Source organism: Mesoplodon densirostris, chromosome 1 (genome assembly GCF_025265405.1).
Source record: "Mesoplodon densirostris isolate mMesDen1 chromosome 1, mMesDen1 primary haplotype, whole genome shotgun sequence".
NCBI lineage: Eukaryota > Metazoa > Chordata > Mammalia > Artiodactyla > Ziphiidae > Mesoplodon > Mesoplodon densirostris.
Window position 1 is genome coordinate 186,622,320 of NC_082661.1, and position 19,627 is coordinate 186,641,946.

Consider the following 19,627-nt stretch of genomic DNA (forward strand, 5'->3'; position numbering starts at 1 on the left):
ACCACACTTAAGAAGTGGTGGAGAAAGAGATGCTCCACATACAGGAGATTTTAAGCACTAGCCTAGAGTGAAAAATATTTTCTTTGGCAAAGTTAGTGAAACCATCAGATTTCTGTCTTCCATCGCTTTTTTTTCTCTAAGGTCTTAAGCCCATTCATTGGACTGGAACTGTAACACTTTCCCTGCTTGGTTCTTGGAGTTTTCAGGTTACCCATGGAATTTATCTTGCTCTGTACTCACAACGCTACCTCCCAAATAATAAACAATTCTGTATTTTTGTGCAGATTTTATAATATGCCTTGAGATTTCATCCTTATTCTGGTCTCCTTTGTATTGCATACAGGAAGAGTGTTTGTACAGTACACTTCAAGGATATATTATCTTTGATTCCCCTCCCCTGCCTACACACACACACACACACACACACACACACACACTCTCTCTCTCTCTCTCTCTCTCTCTCTTTCTCTCTCTCTCTCTCTCTCTCTCTCTCTGACCTGTTCTGTACAATTAGATTATTTCTGGCCAGGTAAGAAAGTGATGCAAAAGCAATTTTAAAAATAATCTCTCTGCAGTATGACACCTCCTTTAATTTGTTAATGAAGCTGTTAGTATAAACTATTAGGAAATATAGAATTCTTCATTCACTTCAAACAGAGGCAGATATATATATCCAGTGCCTAATGGTCCCTGGTTTCTTTTTTATTTTCTCAGGCAAGAAAACTGATCAGTGACTTTGCCATTATCTTGTCCATTCTCATCTTTTGTGTAATAGATGCCCTGGTAGGTGTGGATACTCCAAAACTGATTGTGCCAAGTGAGTTCAAGGTAGGTGAACTTGTCTTTTGGTCATTCCTGGAATTCTTCAGTTTTCTTTCCTTTCCCCTATTCTAGTTTGTTATATTTCTCTTTGAGTTAGTTTTGTACAATTGTCCATTTCTTTATTTTATAAGTGGTCAATTGCTAGGTACGTATATACATTTTGTCTATTTTTTCACTAAAATTAAATGCCTGACTAGGACTAAATGCAAGGGTCACATTATATTGATTTTTATTGGAAATACCTTATGGTAACATTATAAACTCTGCTTTATATTTTTAGAGTATTTAAAAACATCCAGAGTATTTTCAACTGGATATTTCAAGGTTATCAACTTATAACCTTGAACCATATAATAATGCTAGGTTGCAATGTAACTATCATTCCTGATTTTATGAAGTTGAGATTGAAGCTTATAAAAATTAAGTAAAATACCTAAGGTTACATTACTAATTCAGTGCTCTTTTCCTGCCACCAAACTACCTGCCATATACACACATGTGTATATATAATGTGCACTTTAATTATTACAAAGATATAGGAATTATTCATTTTATAAACCTGTGGGTATGTACAAGCCTAATGGGTAATATTTACATTTCATTCATTCTTAAATATCCCTATCTAATTTTTCACCACAAGTCTTTCACTTATTTTCTAGAACACTCCTAACCTCTCTCTCCATCACTGAGAACCATATATTTGCTAAGAAAAATTAAACGAACTGCAGTTTTAGCTTAATGACTACCTGATGAGGAAGGGATGTCTGTGTTATAGCAAACAAAATGTTTTTTGCATTTTCTCTGCCATGATAATATTTATTAGCAAAGGTAAGTGCTCATTTATTCAGTCATTAGTTAAGTCAGTATTTATTGAATGCTTGCTTTGAGTCAAGCCCTATACTGGGAATTTGAAATGCATTGAAGAGCAAGACAAAGTTCCTTTCCTTATAAGCTCACAACCTGGTAAAGGTAGTAAAATGTGAATAGATTCAGTGATGGAGTTATGAGCAAAGTGAGACAGAAATATCTTCAGAGAAGTGAAGCTTTCTTCATAGTAAATGTGGAGAAAATAATTCATAGTTAGGATTCTGTTTTAGTTTATTTATATTATTTAAAATTAGGAAAAGATTAGGGAAATATGAAAATAAGAAAGATCAGGGTATTTAAATAAGCTTAATTATAACATATAAAATATTTGTAGCTTTTTATGTATTATATCATGAAACAATTGCAATTTGGCAGTAGTAGAAACAACTTCTGTATAATTGATAAAACCCATGAACAAAATTCATGGTTGTTTTGTAATTTCTTGCCTACCTCCTTACTGAATATTACATTTGGGTTTTTCTTATGGCTACCCTTAAACTTAAATCACTGTCTTCCATCCTGATTCTTATCTTGGAGCATCCTAAATGTGCAAATTGGCATTTACTTCTTTTCCATCACCAAATATTCTCAGTTTCCTCCGTTTAAAACAATGCCTTAAAAATAACCTCCTTTAGGAAGTTCTTGCTGAATAATCTTTGTACAAGCTATCAGTAAAACTGTTTCTGTTTTTTAATATGTTGGCTCTCCACATATAAAAGTGTGTCTCCCCCACTGATTTTTCACCAAGTAGTATGTATTAATATTGTTTTAAAAAAATGTTTTCTCTCTACTTAAAGCCAACAAGTCTAAACCGAGGTTGGTTTGTTCCACCATTTGGAGGAAACCCCTGGTGGGTGTACCTTGCAGCTGCTATACCTGCTCTGTTGGTCACCATTCTCATTTTCATGGACCAGCAAATCACAGCTGTGATTGTAAACAGGAAAGAACATAAACTCAAGGTAAATCTTCATAATAATGGTTATCACTGCCTTCTACTGTCTTTTCGGGTGCTTGAAAATATTAAATGCTTCAAAAGCAAGATAGTTTTATGGGAATTACAGCTCATGTTCTTTAAGACTTCGCAGAGTCATAGATCACCCTGTGTGGACACATCTTCTCAATATAATACTTTTGGAAGACCTCATTTAAACCTGAAAAAGTTGTTTCAAATCATATTTTCTTCACCATCTGAGAGATCAATATAAACTGTTTACCACTCAGCCACTGTTATCCTTCATCTGATTTTAATATGGTAACTGTCCTTAATGAAGACAAAGACAAATGCTTTCTCTGAAACTATTGAGATAAACTATTGAGATAAAAATATGAGTTTTCTTCTTTAACCTGTTGACTTGGTGAGTTATATTAATAGATTTTATACTGTTGAACCAACCTTGAAACCTGGCAGATATATAGTTTCTTTCTTACACACAATTGAACTTGGTTTGTTAATATATATATTATAATATGTAATATAATATATATTGCTTATATATGTATATGTACATATATGTGTGTATATATGTATATATGTGTGTGTGTATATATAGGATTTTTACATCTCTGTTTAAGAGTGACATTGGCCTGCATTTTTCCTTTCTTATACTGTCCCTGTCTGGTTTTGGTTTCAGAAATATACTATCCTTATAAAATGAGCTGGAGAGTATTTCTGCTTCTATTCCACTCCCATCCCATTCTCTGAAATAGAATATAATAGTCTTTTTATTATGTATAACATGTCAATTATCTTTTCTTTGAATGATCAGACAAGTTGTTAAACTACCTGGGCCAGGTGGTTTCTGTATGGAACTGTAAAACTGGTGATCAAAATGTTTTAATGGCCATGAGATATTCAGAATTTCTATTTTTCAATTTTAGTAACTTATACTTTTCTAGATTTTCCCTTTTTTCTTCTATTTTAAAATTTATTGCAATGTTGTTTGTAATATTATCATTTGTCATTTTTGTAATCTGAATCTGTTATTTTTCCCTTTAAAATCTTAATATTATTGATTTGTGCTTCTTATTTTTCTTGATCAATCTAGCCTGAGGTTTGTTAATTTTATTAGTCTTCTTTCAAAGAAGCAATTTTTTACCATATTCTATACCATGTCTTTGTTTTTTGCTAATATTTGCTTTGTTTTAAAGCCATGTTATTAAGTACATCCACATTTATAGTTTATCTTTTTAGTGAATTGAATTTTTATGTGACTCTCTTTGTTTCTAGTAATGCTTTTTGCCTTAAAGATTAATTTATTTTGTACTAATAAATCTGTGGTACCTTATGTGTATTCATTCTGTTATTTTCAATATACCTTGTATCTTGTGTCTGTTTGTAGATAACCCATGGTTGGACTTTAAAAAAAATCCATTTTCACAATCTTTACTTTTAAAGTAGTATTTAATCCATTAAAATTGATGGTGATGAGTGATAGATTCAGATTCATCTTTAGCACATTATTTTTGCTTTCTGTTTGTATAACTTTATGTTCTTTCTTTTTTATTCTCATTTTTTGTCCTCTTTTAGGTTGGTACAGTTTTGTTTTTCTTATTTTCTGCTTTCTACATTTTTTTCTGCTAGGGTGGAAGTTACATACTTTACCTTTTAGTGATTATGTTGCATATTTTAATATGCATTTTTAAGTTCCAAAGTTAGTCAGTATTTTTACCCTTCTCCTGAATAATGCTAAGAGCTAAGGAATGCTTTAAGTTTGATATTCCTTCCCATATCATATTCTGTTAATACCCAGAGTTTATTGCTACCTGAATTTTAAAATCCAATTAATTAGACATGGTCAATATTTTTAGAATTACAAACAAGTTTTCTTTTTCTTTGCACTTCAGACCTTCCTTTTCGGAATATTTTTCATTAGACTGAATTATTTCCCTTAAACAGTATTAGTTTACCAGACTTTTGAAATTTTCTCCTGTGAGTGTCTTTGGGAGGTAAACTCTCTCATTTATGTTTGCCTGAAAATGTTTATCTCACCCTCATTCTTGAAAGGTGGTTTCTCTGGATGTATAATTTAGGTTGAAAGCTATTTTTTTCCAGCATTTAGAATCTATTTTCAATTATTTTTGACTTCCATAAAAGTGAACTGTCAGTATAATTCTCATTGCTTTGTAAGTGATCATTCTTTTCTTTTGGATGCTGTAGCATTTTCTTTTTGTCTTTATTTTAGAGTTTTATTATAACTTGTGTAAGCACAGATTTCTTTTTATTATTATTGGATTACTGGACTTCCTGAATCTTCCTGTCTTTTATCAATTATGGAATTTTTAAATTCTTTGACTCTTTCAATCTCTAATACATCCTTCTGGAATTACAAGTAGAATTTTATTATACATCCCCATCTTGTGCCCCAATTCTACTAAACTGTTTTGTTTTGTTTTCACATTTACTATCTTCAGTATCTGTGATATATTTTGGATAATTTCTTCAGATCTTTCTACTAATTCTTTCTTCTGTTGGTTCTATTCTACTACCAAACCACTCCATTGAATTTTTCCTTTCAAGAGGTATAAATTTTTTTATATTTAGAAGTTCTGTTTTGTTCTTTTCCAAATCTTCTGGTTCAATTTTGATAGTCCCCTTCTTTATTATTCTTCCATATACTCTTTATTACATATATATTTGCTGTCTTTGTGGGTTTGATTCTGAACTTTGTTTTCTCAGCTCTTATCCATACTGTCTTTCTTCCTCATGTATTTAGTGCTTTTCTTTAAAAAAAAAAATGTGAGCTAATAATCTTCCTATGAAATGCTTCAGAGCCTTCCAGAGATTTTATTTGCTTCTGAGAGATATAGGAAAGTCCAGCCAACCTGGGAACACTTTTTTTAAAATTTATTCCCATGAAAAAAATCTTTTATTATGGAAAAGTTGTAAACATACACAAAAGAAGACAGAATAGTATAACTCAGTATTTATTGCCCACCTCTAACAATTAACAACTCTTGTCCAATCTTGTATCATTTAAATTTCCATGATCTTATCCCCTTCCTATAATACTTTGAAGTAAGTGTAGACAGCATTCCATATTATCCATAAACTTTGGACTGTGTATTTCTAAAGATAAGATCTCTTTTGAAAAGCATGACCACAATACCATTATCAGTCTAAAAAAAGTTAACAAAATTCCTTAATATCATCAAAAATCCAGTCAATATTTAAATTAGCAAACGTGTCATACATATATTAAACTTTAAAAACATAATTTATTTGTTTAAATCAGGATCCAAATAAAGTTCAAACATTATCTTAAGTCTTTCATAAACTTTTATTTATTATTTTATTTATTTATCTTTGGCTGCCTTGGGTCTTTGTTGCTACGCACGGGCTTTCTCTAGTTGCAGCAAGCTGAGGCTACTCTTCATTGTGGCGCACGGGCTTCTCATCGCGGTGGCTTCTTTTCTTGCGGAGCACAGGCTCTAGGCGCATGGGCTTCAGTAGTTGTGGCTTGTGGGCTCTAGAGTGCAGGCTCAGTAGTTGTGGCACACGGGCTTATTTGCTCTGTGGCATGTGGGATCTTCCCGGCCCAGGGATTGAACCCGTGTCCCCTGCACTGGCAGGCGGATTCTTAACCACTGTGCCACCAGGGAATCCCCTAAGTCTTTCATAAACTTTCAGTTCATAGATTCTCCCCTCCATCAATCTGTTTGTTTCTACTTGTAATTTATTTGTTGAAGATAACCAGGTTGTTTTTCTGTTTACCTTTTGCTGTATAACAAGCCTCCTGAAAACTTAACAACTTAAAACAACAATTTATTATTATTTCTCATGTTTTTTGGGTTGACAGGGTTCAGATGGATACTTCTTGCTTGAGATCTCTCCTGCAGTTGCAGTTATATAGTGGCCAGGGCTGATGTCATCTAAGGGTTGACCGGGCTGATTGTCCAAGGTGGTTTCTTCACTCACTCACATGTCTCACATACCTTGATATTCCTTGGTGTGTCTGCCTCTCTCTCCCTCTCCCTCTCCCTCTCCCTCTCCCTCTCCCTCTCCCTCCCCCTCCCCCATCCTCTTCCTCTCCCCCCTCCCCCTCTCACCACATGGCATCTCATCCTCCAGGGTCTTTCCATGTGGTGTAGGCTTCTCACAGCATGGCAGTGGGTTATTTGCACTTACTACACGGCAGCTGACTTCCAAGAATTAAGAAGTGAAAAATTAGGCCATATCATGGTTATACCTGCAACTGGCACAGTTTTACTTCATTACTTTGCCAGAGTCAGCTGGTCAAAATAGTCATAGGACCATCCTCCATTCAAGGAGATAAGGAAGGACTCCACTGTTTGATGGAGGAGTGGCAATTTTACATTGTAGGAAAATATGTGGGACAGGAGATATTTTCCCAGTCATTTTTGAAAAGTAAAATCTGCCACATCTGTACTGAAGAATTTGCAGTAGTCTTGACTGCTTCCCTAGAAGCTTGATGAAATATAGTTTCAATATTTTATGTCTATATCTATGCAGTTTTTGAGAGTGTGGTGGCAAGACTAATTCATAGAAGGCTAGGCCTACTTCACACTACATTTTTACCTTAAGGTTTTTCAGACTGCAGAGGTAATATGAAGTCTAGTCCCAAACTCAGTTGTAGGTTTATGGTTAGAAATATCTTTGGAGAATCTTTTTTTTTTTTCTAATGGCATTACATCTAGTGGCAAGGCCAAGAGAGGCATGTATCCCCACTGTCTCTCTCTGTAGGGTGTTTTTCCCCCTAGTTTACCAAATAGGTAGCTGTGTTTGGAGTATCCTAGTTTTATTTCAGGGGGTGTCTCCCATCTATGTCCTTTCCCCCCATATCCCTAGGATTGGTGTCCTGTCCCTAGAGTTTAGATGGTCATTCTACCCCATGCCTTACCCCTCCAAAGATTGGCATAGTCTTGCTGGGCAGGCCCCGGCCTCAAGGGTTTACTGACATTGTAGATTTACTCTTTCTTGTTGCCATTATTTTTTGTTTCCAGTTATTTCTCTTACTTTCTGGCAGATAAACCATGATTTCTGTAAGATATTTTCTGTATTTTGTTGAGCATTTTTAGATGTTCTATACTGGGAGAAATTCAGTGTTGATTTACTTTTGAAAGGCTGGAAATAGATGTTGACTAATATATTTTATTCTGAAAAATTTTGGAAACATATTCTTACTTTTGATATATAGTTAGTCAGATTTGCTATGTGTCCTTGAAGGCAAATGCCTATTCTTTTTGCTCATTAAGTTTTCTTACTAATAAAATTCAGAATTTTGAATTTAGCAAATTTGGGGTTGATAAAACATTGAAATTTTATTCTGCTCCCTATAGAAAACATTAGAAAATCAAGGCATATTAGGATTTACCTCTTAAAATAGGAGTTGAATAAATAAAAAATGTTTTCATCACTTTTGGAATTGCTTATTTGAAATCATTCCTTTGAATGACAGTAGTTACAGAATAAGTGCCAGTGTTTTGACACAAATCTAAAGATACCAGTGGGGATATCATCATGAATCAAAGGCTTTTCACACTGGATATTGTTTTGTTCAAACGATTTTGGTTTTCGTTAGGAAAAGAGGCTGTGGAATGTGAAAATTGGAGATTCTATCTAAAATTATTAAGGGCCCTGACTGCTATGAAATTGATTCAAAAGAGAAACCTGACACAGTGAGAGAGATGGAGGCATTGTGATACTAAAAACAGCATGTTTTTGGGTGGCATTGGCTTTGGCTCTGTGTCAGATGGCCCTGGCTGGCTGATTGCTCTGTTTGGGATGGGATCCACCTTTCCACTCTGCTGAGCAGCTCTGTACTGATGAGGAACGCCAAGGCACTTGGCTTTTTTTGGCCATTTTGGTTAGTTATGTCCCACATTATCACTGCAGAGCACTCAAAAGCAAACCAGGTTCAGCAAGGTCATGATTTCTCCAAGGTCTTTCCCTGAGTCCTTGCAGAGGCAGGAAGAGAGTGTGAGCTTCAGGCTTCAAAGCAAGGGATACTTCTCACAAGGGAAGTGATTTTAAGTGTTAAAGATAGGGTGCAGGAGGGAAAAATTGCTTGGAATTGGTATCCAGAAATAGATATTAGGTCGTTGCAGCAATAAATTTTCTCTGATAAACTCTATGGTAAAACACTTGATTTGAGTGTGTTTTCTTGGATAACTCCAAAATGTGCCCTGTTTTAATTTTTCCTTTCCATTTCTGCTATGACACCTTAGATTCAGTCCTTTGATCTCATGTCTAGACTGTTGTAATGGTTTAACCATGAGTTATCAATAATAACCAGTCTCCCTTGCTTCATACCAAAAGCTGGAATGTTTTCTTAAAGCATTTTTTTTGATATGTCAGTCCTGTAGTTCTTAAACTTTTATACCTTGGCCCTCTAAACCTTCTCCCCTTGAAGCATGTCCATTTGCCCTAGCTTGGAACTTAAGTCTCTTTGCGATACGATCTCACCCAAAATTTTAAATGATTCTTTCCACATACTATACAATGCCCTGGTCAAATGAATTGTTGTTTTTTTCTTCACCTCGCAGTTTCTTCTGCTGGTTATTCCAACTCTCCCCTCCACTCCTCAATGATTACCACCTATGAGAACCATCCCCATCCTTTAAGATCCTCCAAATATAAAAACTTGTCAGCATAGCCTTCACTTATAATGTAATTTCTATTGCTGTTGTTTTTGCTCTTACTTACTGTATTACTCTGTGGCATTGGTCACATAATGTCTTGCACAGTAGTTTTGTTGTGTAATTACCTTATCTTCTTTTCTGAGCCAAACGTTTTCAAGGCAAGGACCATGTTTTAGTCCTCTTTCCAGCTCTCGTGTGGCCCATCACAATGATTTCCATAAGGTAGACTTAGTAAATACATCTTGAAGAATTTTGTTATCTGTGGCCACACGGTTCTCAGAGCTGTTGCACCATATGAGGTGGGTGATAACCAAAGAACCTGTCTTCCTATCTCCAGTTCTCATAGTGAGTGCTTGTATTAGTCAAAGACCTGTTTAGGTGGCATCGCTGCGGGAAGATTTTGTGGGTTCACACTAGACATAGTTAAACACTCCATACTCTTGGGTGTCTTTCTCAAACCTCTTTGAATCTCTGTTTAAAATACATTATAATTTGTGTACAAATCTGTGTCCCCTCCCTTGATGGGAGAAACTGTGTCATGGTTCTCAGTGTCCCCATAAGCCAGCTTGTTCTCTGAATCACGGGGGCTCCTAGCACAAATGTTTATTCTGTGTCTGTGCGTATGTGTGTACTGCTCCTGACTCCTTTGTTATCATCTATTTATCAGATGTAAACTGTGAGGCTAACCTTTGTCTCTCATAGATTTTGATTTCTGTGGATTTATTCCTGAATGACCTTTGTTCTGTATTAACAAATCATATACAATATCAAAAGGAGGTAAAGTTTCACTTCCTATCCTTGTACTTAAAATAATCTCCAGTTTCAGAAAGTAGGACATTTTGGGGTTTATATCCATGAAGACAAGGACTTTTATAAACTTTAAAGGACACACTTAACCTTTTGAGCGCTTACTAAACCCTTGCTCTGTATGGAACACTTGTGTTAGATGTTGAAGATAAAAATTGTTCTAAGTTATGGTCTCTGCCCTGAAGGAGTTTAGTGGATTTCCCCTATTCACCACTCATATCCACCCCTAGGTTGAAAATGACCTTGCCTTCTTTCTGCCTTGTATCTTTCACATACAATAAATTCTTTGCTTCCACACCTGGCTTCAACTAATAACCTGTAAACCTCTTAAGGGCAGGTATTCTTTCTTATTGTTTTATCTAACACAAGGCCTAGCATAGGTGTTCAATGAATGTTTATTTAAAAAATAGTTTTCCAGGCTTCCCTGGTGGCGCAGTGGTTGAGCGTCCACCTGCCGATGCAGGGGACACAGGTTCGTGCCCTGGTCCGGGAAGATCCCACATGCTGCGGAGCGGCTGGGCCCGGGAGCCATGGCCGCTGAGCCTGCGCGTCCGGAGCCTGTGCTCCGCAACGGGAGAGGCCGCAACAGTGAGAGGCCCACGTACCGCAAAAAAAAAAAAAAGTTTTCCAAGCAAAGATAGGAGCAGATGCAAAGGCCCTAGGGTGGGAAGCTTGATGTATTGAGGAACAGATAACAGGTCCGTGTAACTGGAACCTTGCGGAATCCGTGATTCAAGATAAGGTCAGTGGGACCAGATCACGGTAAAACAAAGGCTCTCAACTTCAGCATTATTGTCATCTTGCATAATTCTTTGTTGGTCATGACCGTCCTGTGTATTGTAGGCTATTTAGCAGCATCTCTGGCCTCTACTTACTAGGTGCTAGTCACACCCTTTCCCGCCAAGTTGTTACAACCAAAAATGTCTCCAGACATTGACACGTGTCCCCTGGTGCGCAAAATAGCTCTGGGGAGAAACACCGCTGTAGAACCTTAAGGATAATTTTACACTGCTTAGGCTTTATTCTCAGTGAAACAAGAAGCCACTGAAGGAGTTTGAGAGGGAAAGCAATGAGGAGAGTGGGTCATCAGGGACAAGAATAAAGCAGGGGCTTCTGAGGCCAGAGTGGCATCGAGAGCTGAGGGTTGCTGAGTGGATGTGAAGGAAGCCTCGGAGTTTGAGCTGGACCTTGAAGGGACAGGATGGATTTAAACAGATGTCAAGATGCAGAAACAGTGCCATTTTGAAGAGTGGCACATAATATGCAGGGCATGTTTAGGGAATGGTATCGTTTCAGGAATCCTTGAGGGCCCCCATCACAGACTCAGATGCAGGAGACTCGGCGTGGGAAGCCAGGCTCGTGGCACCTGCTCCATCGTGCTTGGGCTGCTCACCTCCCACTGGCCTCCCCTGCTTCCTCAGCATGCCAGCCTGGATGGGTGGCATCAGAGCTGTACTTTAGACCCTCACTCTGGCAGCAGTAAGGACGGATGGGAGACGTACAAGAGAGAGGAGGAGGGTGGAGGGAATGGTCAGGCGGCTGCTGTGTAATCCAGGAGAGAGATGATCAGAATCTGAAGAAGGCAAGAGGCAGTAGGGCGGAGGGGTGAGAAGCAAAAGATGTCACGTGGCATTTTAGAAAAAAAATGCTGTTTTCTATACTTCGTACAGTATTATTTCCATTAAAAAGTGCCAGATATTTGAATATTATTTTCATTCCATTCAAATCTAGTTATTCAGACACTTGTAGCTAAAAGAGATACCTTAGAAGTGGCTCATGTTCATACATATAGGTTTGTTTTGCAGAAACAACTTCTCTAGCATAACCATTTGCGTTCTGGGGTCTTTATGGCAATCGTTGGGGCACCATGAATTTTTGAGCATAGCTTTTATCATTTTGTTCAACAAACATATCTCCAGTGTTTATTGTGTGTAGGACACCATACAAGACATTGGAAGCCTTAAGCATTGAAATGAGGCAAAATAAATTCATTGCTTTTCCTTCTTTGGACTCAGTCCCCTTAAAATCTCTCCCACCTGTCCTTTGTGTTTCCCCACTGCTGTTCCTTTAGTTTGAACGGCATCACCTCAAGCCTGGATGATGGCAGTGTTGTCATGCTTGTCGTCTCTGCCTCCAGTCCTGACCTCTTCCAACACATCTTCAATCCAACAGAGTCCTCCTTCTAAACACAAACCTGATCACATCACTTGCCTGCTTAAAACCCTCCAGTAGCTTCCTATCGCTCGTATGATAGAAAGAATTCCAAAGCCTTCAACAAAACATCAAAGTTCTTAACTTCTTTAGCCTTGTTTTCCACCTTTCCCATCTTCTCCTAAGCACCAACTCTATTTAATTTTCTCAAAATGGCAGCTCATTTGCCTGTTGTTTTCCCCTGCATCTCCATATCTTGTCTCCCAGCTGGTTATGGCTTACGTTTTAGGACTCAGCTTAGATACCACCTCCTATGCAAACTATCCTTGACTTAGGGCTGAGTTGAGTGCCCCTCCTGGGTGCTCACCCCTGCTGTAGACCTTTAACACTGTGGTACTGAGAATGCCTATTGATTTGTCCAGCTCTACTGCTACTCTGTAAGCAACTTGAGGGCAAGGACTGTGTCATTAGCTATAATTTTATTTCTAGGATCTAACAGAGTGCCATTGAACAGATGAATTAACATGCATTCATTTATCCAATGAACATTTATCTAGTGTCCACTCAGTAGTGGGCACAGTGCCAGGTGCTAGAGTTTCAGTGGTGGACAAAAACGCACATGGTTCCTGTCCTCATGGAGCTTCTGGTCCCTGAGGGAGAGAGGCATCATCCCAATAATCATGCAAAATGTGACATTGCAGATGTGTCTGGTACCGCGAAAGACAAGTGACGGTCCTTTAAGAGTCTATAAGAGAGGGTTTGACCTAGTCCCAAGGTGCTGGGAGTTCCAAGGTGGTGGCACTTAACACTGAGGTCTCACACAACAGTAGGATTAGCTGAGTGAGACTGGGTGGGAAGAGGAACACAGGATGGCACAGGAATCACTGTATATGAACAGGCTTTATAAGAGGCAAGATGAATGACCAAAAAAATCCAGTGTGGCTGCAGTGAAAGAGGGAGGGCTGAGTCTGGAGAGGGAGCTCTGCAGAGGCAAATCAGGCAGGACCTTCAGGTCAAGTTGATAATTTTCCCTTCCTTTTAAGAGCAGCAAGTAGTCTCAGCGTGGTTGAGGGAAAGGAAGACTTTTTGAAGGCAGTGATGACAAGAGGCAGAGTAATTATGTGTCTGTAATTATTTTGCCCCAGAACTTTTATTTATTCTGGTGGTTGTGCGGTTACCTTTGTATTCTACTTTCTAAAATCCTCATTCCACCTTCTTTGGTATTATGCGGCCCCTTTTTGCTAGTCTCCAGGATATCTAGCTCAAACTTGTTTTACTTGAAATAGTTTAAGAAAGCATGGAGGTGGCTCGGGGTAACATACATGACTTTGCTGCAGTCAGTCTTCTTTTGACTCATTGATCTGGCCAGTGTGCACATCCTTAGGTTATTACAGTTTCCTTGGTGACAAGATTTGGGGAACCTGCCCACTGATTACTATGTTGGTACCTCTAATATGGTCTTGAGTGATTTAGTCTAAATAAGGCTTGAAACTATGTGGTATTTCCAGATGTTGTTCACCTCCCTTCTTCCCCCTCCAAAAGGTTCACATTTCTACCGATTAACAAATAAGTTTTAATTTTTTGTGTAGCTAATTAAGAGTTTATAGTTGCCACTCAAGAATGTATACATGATATTTGTCATTCACTTTTTAATTAATTGAGCATTGACTATGCATCATGTACTCTGCTTAGGTATTCAGGATACAGTCTAGCTTCTCATGTTACTTACAGTCTGATATCAAAGACAGATAAACACATCTACAATTTCAAAACAGTGTGATGAGTGCTGTGATAGAGGAAAGTGTAAAGTAATAGACAGGGGAACATAAGGAGGAGATCTAACCTAACTAAACTTACCTATCTCACCTGGGCTGAGGAAGGAAAAACTACCAGAAAAAAAAAAAAAAAAGAAGGCTGATTTAAGTCTTAAGGATGAGTAGGACTGGGCCAAGGAAAGAAGGAAAAGAGAGGTTATTCCAGGTAGGGATGCTATATGGGCAAAGACACAAAAGGCATTAGTGAGTAAGACATATTCAAGGAATTGCATGTGGTTGAAAGTGGCCGTGATATAGGATCCAAGTAAGGCAGAGGTCAAAGATGAGGCTGCAGATGTAAACAGAGGCCAGATCATGAATGGCCAACACATCCACAGGCAAGAGTGAGCAAATCCTGTATGCTCCACCTGAAGGAATAGCCAGAATCCACCCACTTCTTGCTATGTTCACTGGTTCTAACCATGACAGTCTTGAATGGGTCATGGCACCAGCCTCCGAACTGGTTAATGTTTTCTTCAGTCTGTTCCTAACACAGCAGCCATGGTGTTTAGAACATAAGCAGATCGTCTCATTCTTCCCTTTAAAACCCTACAGTGGCTTCCGACAGTACTCAGAGTACAAGTCCAACTTCTCATAGTTCTCTTTAGTGCTTACTACTGTTTTAGATACTTTATAGTTTACTTATTTATGTTGTTTATTGTTGTCTCTGTTAGTAGAATGTAAACTCCATGAGCTCAGGAATTTTTGTCTGTTTTATTTGCAGACATGTCACCTGTGCTGGTTACTAGGTTGGCAGTCAGAATTTGTTGAAAGAATGAATGACTCAGACCCCACATGTAGCATGATATTCACCTCATTCGTCACTACTGAGCAAGTTATTTCAGTTCATCCTCACCTTGGCCCCCTTTCCGCTGCCTTAACCCACTCCCAATTCAAACCCTTATGCTTTCAAACCATTTGTATTGCAGTGAACTGGTTTTAGGAATATGTATCAATCTATTTGTCTCTCAAGGAGATTTTCATTCTTAGCCAAACCTGGACTAAGTAAAAATACGCTTTTCTTTCTTGTGTCAGCTGTGATGAGTTCTCTGAGAACATGATTAGACCCTTGTGTGCAAGCCAGGGGTGAAATCCTGGCATATCAGTGAGAAGAGAGCAGTGTTCTGAGTAACTGTAACAAGATCGGAATGATAACAGTCAGCGGGTTCCTAGTGTAAAGACCATTCTCATTTTTTAAAGCCAACCTCTCTGTTTCCTCAGATAGGTCATACTCAGCCTCTTGGCGCTGCTGCTTCCATGCTGTGAAAATGGACTGCTCTATTTTCTCAGGCTCCATAGGGGTATTAGGTATTTGATTTCTTCATAAATAGAACAGAGAAATATAACCAGAGAATAACATTGTGGACACATTTAACAATATTTATTTAGTGAGTAAAAGAGCTAGACCTTTTGTTACATTGTCTGCTCTTCCAGTCAGTAAATGTTATTGTGACTATCTGGCAATGTTTGAAATCAGCCTATTCTTATTAAGGGAGTACAATTACCTTAATTATAATGTTTCATATGTTGTTAAACAATTATTTTCATATACTATTAAGGGTGAGAAATGGTCTTCTATGTACTTTTTTGTCTTTATTTTTTTAATTGAAGTGTAGTTGGTTTACAATGTTGTGTTAGTTTCAGGTGTACAGCAGAGTGATTCAGTTTTTTATAATGTATATGTATTTTTTATATATACTTGTATATATTTTTTATTTATATATATATAAATCTATTCTTTTTCAGATTCTTTTCCATTATAGTTTATTATAAGATATTGAATATAGTTCCCTGTGCTATACAATAAACCCTTGTTGGTTCTCTATTTTATATGTAGTAACATGTATATGTTAATCCCAAACTCCTAATTCCCCACCCCTCTTTGCCCTTTGGTAACCATAAATTTGTTTTCTATATCTGTGAGTCCATTTCTGTTTTGTAAATGAGTTCATTGGTATCAATTTTTTAGATTTCACATATAAGTGCTAAGGCTGCTTTTCTTAAGGTTGCTTTCACATCATTAGTCTACGTGTGCTGAATACTGTCTGGGTGAACAGCATATTGCTAGTCAAGCAGAGAAGGCATCATGCCTGTTTTTAAGGTACCTATCCTGTTTATGTTAAAAACAACCAGTATTACTATTGCTACTGTCACCATTTATTGAACTTCTACTCTGTAACTATCACTGCCATTTAAGTTCCTACAAGGTGACTTGCCTCAATTACTTCATTGAAGGATGTCAGTAACTCTTCAAGGTAGTTCTATATCTCCATTGTTCCAATTATGTAATTGGATGCAGAGACGATAATTAACAATAAGCAAATAATAAGCTGTGACTTAAATCAAGCTAGAGGAGGTGTGTCATGTGGCAGCTTTGAGTTTAATTGTTAGGGGGATAGTATGAGGAAGATGAAGTCTCATTCAGGGACCTCACCTTCTGGTAGATATGTGTATCAAGCAAAGCGAATTGGTTTCTTTGGGTAATCTTAACTCCCATCTGGAAATATGACTAGACAGCAGTATGAGTGCTTTCTTCACATGATTTTGTTACCTCTTGCTACAGAAAGGAGCTGGATATCACCTGGATCTCTTTTGGGTGGCCATCCTCATGGTGGTGTGCTCCTTCATGGCCCTTCCGTGGTACGTGGCTGCTACTGTCATCTCCATTGCTCACATCGACAGTTTGAAGATGGAGACAGAGACTTCTGCACCTGGAGAACAACCAAAATTCCTAGGAGTGAGGTGTGTTATGTCAGAGAAAAATGGCTCTATAAAACATACCATGCTCACATCTGTGTGTCAGTCAGAAAGAAACAGACAAATGTGGAGGAGAAAGGGCGGGTGATGAATAATTTATTCCTGTTCTAGAAAGGACTAAATTTTCATTTGAAAGAGTCTTCCATAATTTCTTGAGTTCACTTTTTATCTTACATACATTTCCTTTGATTAACAGCAGACTAAATTATGCAGAGTAAAAACGCAGACAGGTCATTCATTTTCTTCAACATTCAGGTCATTTTAGTGCTGTGGTACATACTCAATCACAGTCATATATATATAGCCAGACTCTTTAATTTTTCGGCTCTATTGAGACTCCCTAAAACTCTTGAGTCTGCTTATGATTCTCAAGATGCTATGAAAGGAGGGAATTCCCTGGCAGTTCAGTGGTTACAACTCGGCCTTTTCACTACCAGGGCCCCAGGTTCGACCCCCGGTCAGGGAACTAAGATCTGCAAGCTGCGCGGCCAAAAAAAGATTCTGTGAAAGGAGAGGAATTCTTATTTTCCAGTTCATTTTCTGTCCCATAAGCACTGAGAAACCTTGACCTCCAGCAGTTAAATCTGGGTAGCCATGAAGAGCTCTTATGAGACCTTTATACTTTATTGCATATTTTGCAGCAGACTCTGCTCCTACGAGCTTGGGTGAATAGCTCACATAACAGAGCCATCGTTTGCCACGCCACAACAGTGGGTGATTTTTCTTGGGGGGAGGGGGTGTTGTATGGGAATCGTATTTGTTAAAAAGTACTTTTGTTTTTGTAGATTTGGAAATGAGACTGATGGGATTTACTGCACTTAGGAAATTTCCCTGAGCTGTTTGTTAATTAGAATGTGGGACGATGTAATAACTATCTCCTATGAAGGAAGGGGTAATTACACAACAGTACAAGTTGTTTAAAAAATAAGGGCTTCAGGTAGGCCAGTAATTGGTGGAACCAGAGCAAGTGATTTTTCTCTCCTGATTCTAAAAGGATAAAGGATTTAGCAGAATCACTTTTTTCTTGATGAATTCAAATCACATACTGCAATAGTTTTAAGAGGATTTTGTAGTTCTGTTAAGCTTATATGCTGTCCTTGAGGTATTAATTACATATGATATCTGCACCTTTGCTGTCTTAGCCAAACAGTGATTCCATCAATGTATAGTATTTTCTGAAGGTGAAAAGATAAGAGCATGTTTATGAAAACAAAAGGTAGATTGGTAATCTTTTGATTTGTTTTCAGGGAACAAAGAGTCACTGGAACCCTTGTGTTTATTCTGACTGGTCTGTCCGTCTTTATGGCTCCCATCTTGAAGGTAAATATGTGAAATACTCACTTCTTCCTCCTTCTCAGAACACTGACAGATAATTGGATATGTGAACAGTAGAATTTCTTAAGAAATATCTGCAAGATTTTTATCACATCCATATCACACTGAATGAAGCAGGAGTCAGGTAGAATGAAGACTTTAAAAACTTTTACCTTGATTTCCTTCTCACTCCTTCTCTTATTATTATTATTATTATTATTATTATTGCAGTTATTTGGTTGAACCACATTAAATTACCACTATTCAAATTTTTTGACCTATGCATATGGCAGTTTCATACAGTTCAATCTAGCTAACTGATCTCCACTCCCCGTGACGTTTTTCACTCTCCTAGTCTCCCTACATCCTTTCTTCCCATCACTTCCCATTTACTTGTCCCCAAATCCTGCCCTCCCTTCCCACATTAGACTCCTGGATAACATGAATGACTCACAATGATCATTTTGTAATTGTTCTCTTATTATTAATTATTGCTGACTGTGTTTCTGTATTCTTTGAATCAGAAGGCCTAATATCCACAAAGAAAGAATGGAATAAAATTACTGATTTACAACTAGAAAACTTTAGAAATGAACTTTTGAAAAAGAAAAATGACAGATTATTTAGAAAGTTAGGAGTCAATATATAGGTTTGATTGATGGGGTGAATGTTTAATAGATAAATATAAACTATATATGAAAGCATATTTAGAAGTAGAGATAGTACTTAAAAAGATTAATATATATCTGTCATTGAAGCTTCCAGTTTTCTTTTGTGACACAAATATTTTATTCTTTTTTTATTACATAACAAAACTAGCCAATTATTGATAATTTGTCTCTTATGCTTTGCATCACAGTACAAAGCATGAATATCACCTATAGACCTAGTAGCTATCAACAATCCCACTGTTAGCAATATCCTTCCAAATTTTTCTCTAAAAACTTTTGTGTATCTTTAAACAATTTTAATTTTTCAAAAGGTTTTTTGAATGCTTATTTAATTGCACAAGTAATAGAGCAGTACATTCTTGGAAAGAACTCAAAGAATACAGAAGTACAGTGAAAGGCAAAAGCTCTCCATTTCTTTCCCATTAACACATTTATATGTCAGTTGCCAATCAGATGAATTTGTGGAAAATAGAACTCTAATTTCTTAACTTATAGCTAGGACTGACTCTGCCTTCAGAGTATTTAGATTACTGCATATATTATGCACAAAATACTTTGTAAACAGTTAAAAGATTTAAATATTCATCTTTTGTCACTGGTTTCTACAATGTCAATTAGCTGGTTTAATTTCTGACTGGAATCATGAAGGAATATGTATCTCATGTAATATGTGGGGAAGTAAAGCTAAAAGTAATTGCAAGGACTTCGTTTCTGGTTATATACAGAGGACCTTAAAAAAGGACAGATCTTATGTTCTGTGAGGACAGAGGGAAATCTGTTGTCAGTTCTGCCAGTGCAGAGCGAATTGTGGGGGAGGTTCCAGTT

General features: G+C 37.3%; 1 protein-coding gene across 2 annotated transcripts in view; it reads left to right on the top strand.

The window, feature by feature from the left end:
- The window catches only part of SLC4A4 (solute carrier family 4 member 4), a 305,356-nt gene that overhangs the window by 266,930 nt on the left and 18,799 nt on the right, over positions 1–19,627 (top strand). For both annotated transcript variants that reach the window (XM_060092522.1, XM_060092530.1), the window contains exons 16-19: positions 715–828; positions 2,487–2,648; positions 16,624–16,802; positions 18,065–18,137. In XM_060092522.1, the coding sequence (XP_059948505.1) occupies positions 715–828; positions 2,487–2,648; positions 16,624–16,802; positions 18,065–18,137 (528 nt within the window). The remainder of the gene's footprint in view (positions 1–714; positions 829–2,486; positions 2,649–16,623; positions 16,803–18,064; positions 18,138–19,627) is intronic.